Here is a 2,863-nt window from a genome sequence, read left to right as displayed (position 1 = left end):
AAACTTAAATTTGATATTGTCCTCAATGTCTTAAAACATAATTGAGAATGTAAGGGGACATGGAATGAAAGGAAAAAGGTACTCCCCGAATTTTCCTATTGAACGTAGAATGAACTTTGGGCAGCTGTTAGACATTCTCCTTCATCATGTTTTCCCCTTGGTTTATGTTGGTTTGAGTGTTTTGCGACATCATGTTCCTGCATATGGTAGTTAAATAAAAAATTAGAGATCAAATAACCTAAAATATGTGTTACTTAGCCCAAACATCTAATAAACCACTAAATCTCAAAGACCTAAGAGAAAACGTGGTATGGATGATGAGTCCCTAAGATAAAAATTAATCTAAATTATCTTAAACTATTCTAATTATAGTAAAATAAAATAAATGGATAGAAATATTGGGTTGCCTCCCAACAAGCACTTAATTTATAGTCTTTAACTAGACTTTGTTGCTTTTAGGCTCTTCAGGTGGCTTGAAAAGAGAATTTCCAGCCCTGCATTTTAAGCACTGGTTGCACTTCTTTCTTTCATCTTTCATCCGCCACATGATCAAGTTTCCATTGTTATCCCTACCAACAATTTCACCTACATCTGGCCGGCCTTTGTAACTCTCCTAGTGATCAACTTGTTGGCAATCCTCAAAATATGATGGTTGCTTGATTGGATTCTCCATGATGAAGCTTTATTGCTTATCCTCCACCCTCAGGACTATCTTGTTTGTATCAAAATCAAGTAATGCTCGACTTGTTGACAGGAATGGCCTTCCTAGTATTATTGGAATTTGGGATGCCTCTTCTATGTCTAGAATGATAAAGTCAGCTGGAAAAATAAATTCTCCCGTCTTGATGAGCATGTCCTCGATTATTCCATAGGGATGTTTCAATGTTCGGTCTGCCAGCTTTGGGATCTCCCAATCCCAATTTCCTGTAAAGAGGCAAACCTGTAAAGAGGCAAAAGAATTAAGTTAATATTTTCTCCTGAATCAATTAAACAATTAATACCTTGTAAGTTTCCTATGGAGCAAGGTTGAGTGAAACCCCCTAGATCTTTAAGTTTGGGAGGGATCCTGTGCTGGATGATGGCGTTGCACTCTTCAGATAGTGTTATTGTTTCATGCTCGGGCATCTTCCTCTTTTTAGTCAGCATCTCCTTCAAAAACTTTGAATAGTTTGGGATTTGAAGGATAGCGTCAATGAATGGGATGTTGACATGTAACTTTTTGAGAATTTTCAGGAATTTCATAGCTTACTTCTCCAATTTGGTCTTCTGTAACGTTTGAGGAAAAGGAACCAGAGGTGTCAGTGAAGGGCCAGGAACATTTGCCTTAAGCTGTGGATTGTCTGAAACTGTCTGTTGGTCCTTTTCTATTGCTTCTTCAGATTGCTCCATCGGTTCCTTATGCTTAGTAGGCATTTGAGTTCTCTCTGTCTCCTTCCTCTTTACAGTAATTTCTTGCAATTCAAAACCACTCCTAGTAGTGATGGCCTGAACTTGCTCTGCTGTTGGCTGGCGTTGAAGTCTTTGAGGAAATGGAAGGCACATAAGCTTTGACAGGGGTGGTGGATGTGGTAGATGGGAGCTCAATAGTTGCATAATTTACCGCCTCAACTACTAATACATGCTCCCGTGGGTTCTTCTCTGTGTCATTCGACAAGGTACCCTATGGTTTGTTGGCTAATGCAGCTGCTATCTATCACACCTGATTTTCTAGGTTATGTATGGAAGTCTGTTGATTCTACATTACTGTTTCAATCTTGGTGATGTACGTGACCAGTAGGTCTTCCAAGGATTGCCTCTTACCTTGCTGTTGCTGAATTACTGGTGGATTGCCCTTTATCTAATTTACTTGATCTGGATTATCCACCCACGAATAGTTGGGATGCTTGTTCAAACCCGGATGGTAGTTGTATGGGTAAGATCCATTTTACCTCCGATAGTTCTGCGCATAACTGACCTCTGCTGACTGACCCATGTGACTAGAAGCCAAAGGGCAGCTTGAAGTGATGTGATCTGCCCCATGTACACAGATTGAGTTAAAGTATCAAGCTTCTTTGTTATTGCTTCCATCTGTGCTGCTAATGCTGTCACTGCGTCCACATTATGCAATCCAGCTTTTTTTCTCGGAGCTTCCCTATCTGTTAGCTAGTTGGCCTGATTCTCAGCAATCCTTTCAAATAAATTATGTGTATCATCCACCTTGATAGTCAAAATTGATCCACCTGCAGAAGCATCAACTATATTGCGAAGTTCAGCGCGCAATCCATTACAGAATAGATATATTTGTGCCAATTTAGGAACATCAAGATTTGGACATTTCCTAAACGCACTTTTGAACCTGTCCCATGCTTCGGGATATGTCTCATGATCCTTCTGTCTAAAAAGATATACTTCGTTTATGATTTGGTGGACTCGAGATGGTGGGAAGAATTTCATGGTAAATTTTTGTACCATGTCATTCCACGATATGATGCTCCCAGGGGGTTGTGACATCATCCATATTTTCGCACCCTCTTTCAAAGTGTGAGGGAATAAACGCATTCGGAATGCAACTTGTGACATCCCCTCATGGCTAATGACATCACAAAGTATGGTAAAAGCTTGAATATGTTCGTGTGGATTTTCCGTAACTTTCCCGCTGAACCTGATATCTTGATGATTCTGGAAAAGATTTATGACATCTGGTTGGATGTGAAAGTTTGCTTGTCCGAACGGTGGATAGACAATAGGAGGTTGAATCGGTGCAGGTATTGGATTCACATAATCTCTAACCAATATAGGCTGAGTTGGAGGTGATTGTTGAACCTGAAGTGCTACATTCTGCAGTGTATTTTGAATCTGATCTTGATTCTCAACCATTACCCTC

The 2,863-nt window shown here is 40.0% G+C and overlaps 1 protein-coding gene across 1 annotated transcript; it reads right to left on the bottom strand.

The window, feature by feature from the left end:
• Positions 1 to 682: 682 nt before the first annotated feature.
• Positions 683 to 1,242, bottom strand: LOC111381918. Its single transcript, XM_023005769.1, has 2 exons — positions 1,002 to 1,242; positions 683 to 924 (listed from the first exon to the last, which is right to left on the bottom strand). The coding sequence occupies exons 1-2, from the start codon at positions 1,240 to 1,242 to the stop codon at positions 683 to 685; spliced, it is 483 nt and encodes a 160-aa protein (XP_022861537.1).
• Positions 1,243 to 2,863: the final 1,621 nt, after the last annotated feature.

The sequence above is a fragment of the Olea europaea genome, unplaced genomic scaffold, assembly GCF_002742605.1.
Source record: "Olea europaea var. sylvestris unplaced genomic scaffold, O_europaea_v1 scaffold2394, whole genome shotgun sequence".
Classification (NCBI taxonomy): Eukaryota; Viridiplantae; Streptophyta; class Magnoliopsida; order Lamiales; family Oleaceae; genus Olea; species Olea europaea.
The sequence above is the reverse complement of the archived record's forward strand: the minus strand, read 5'-3'. Positions and strand labels throughout refer to the sequence as shown.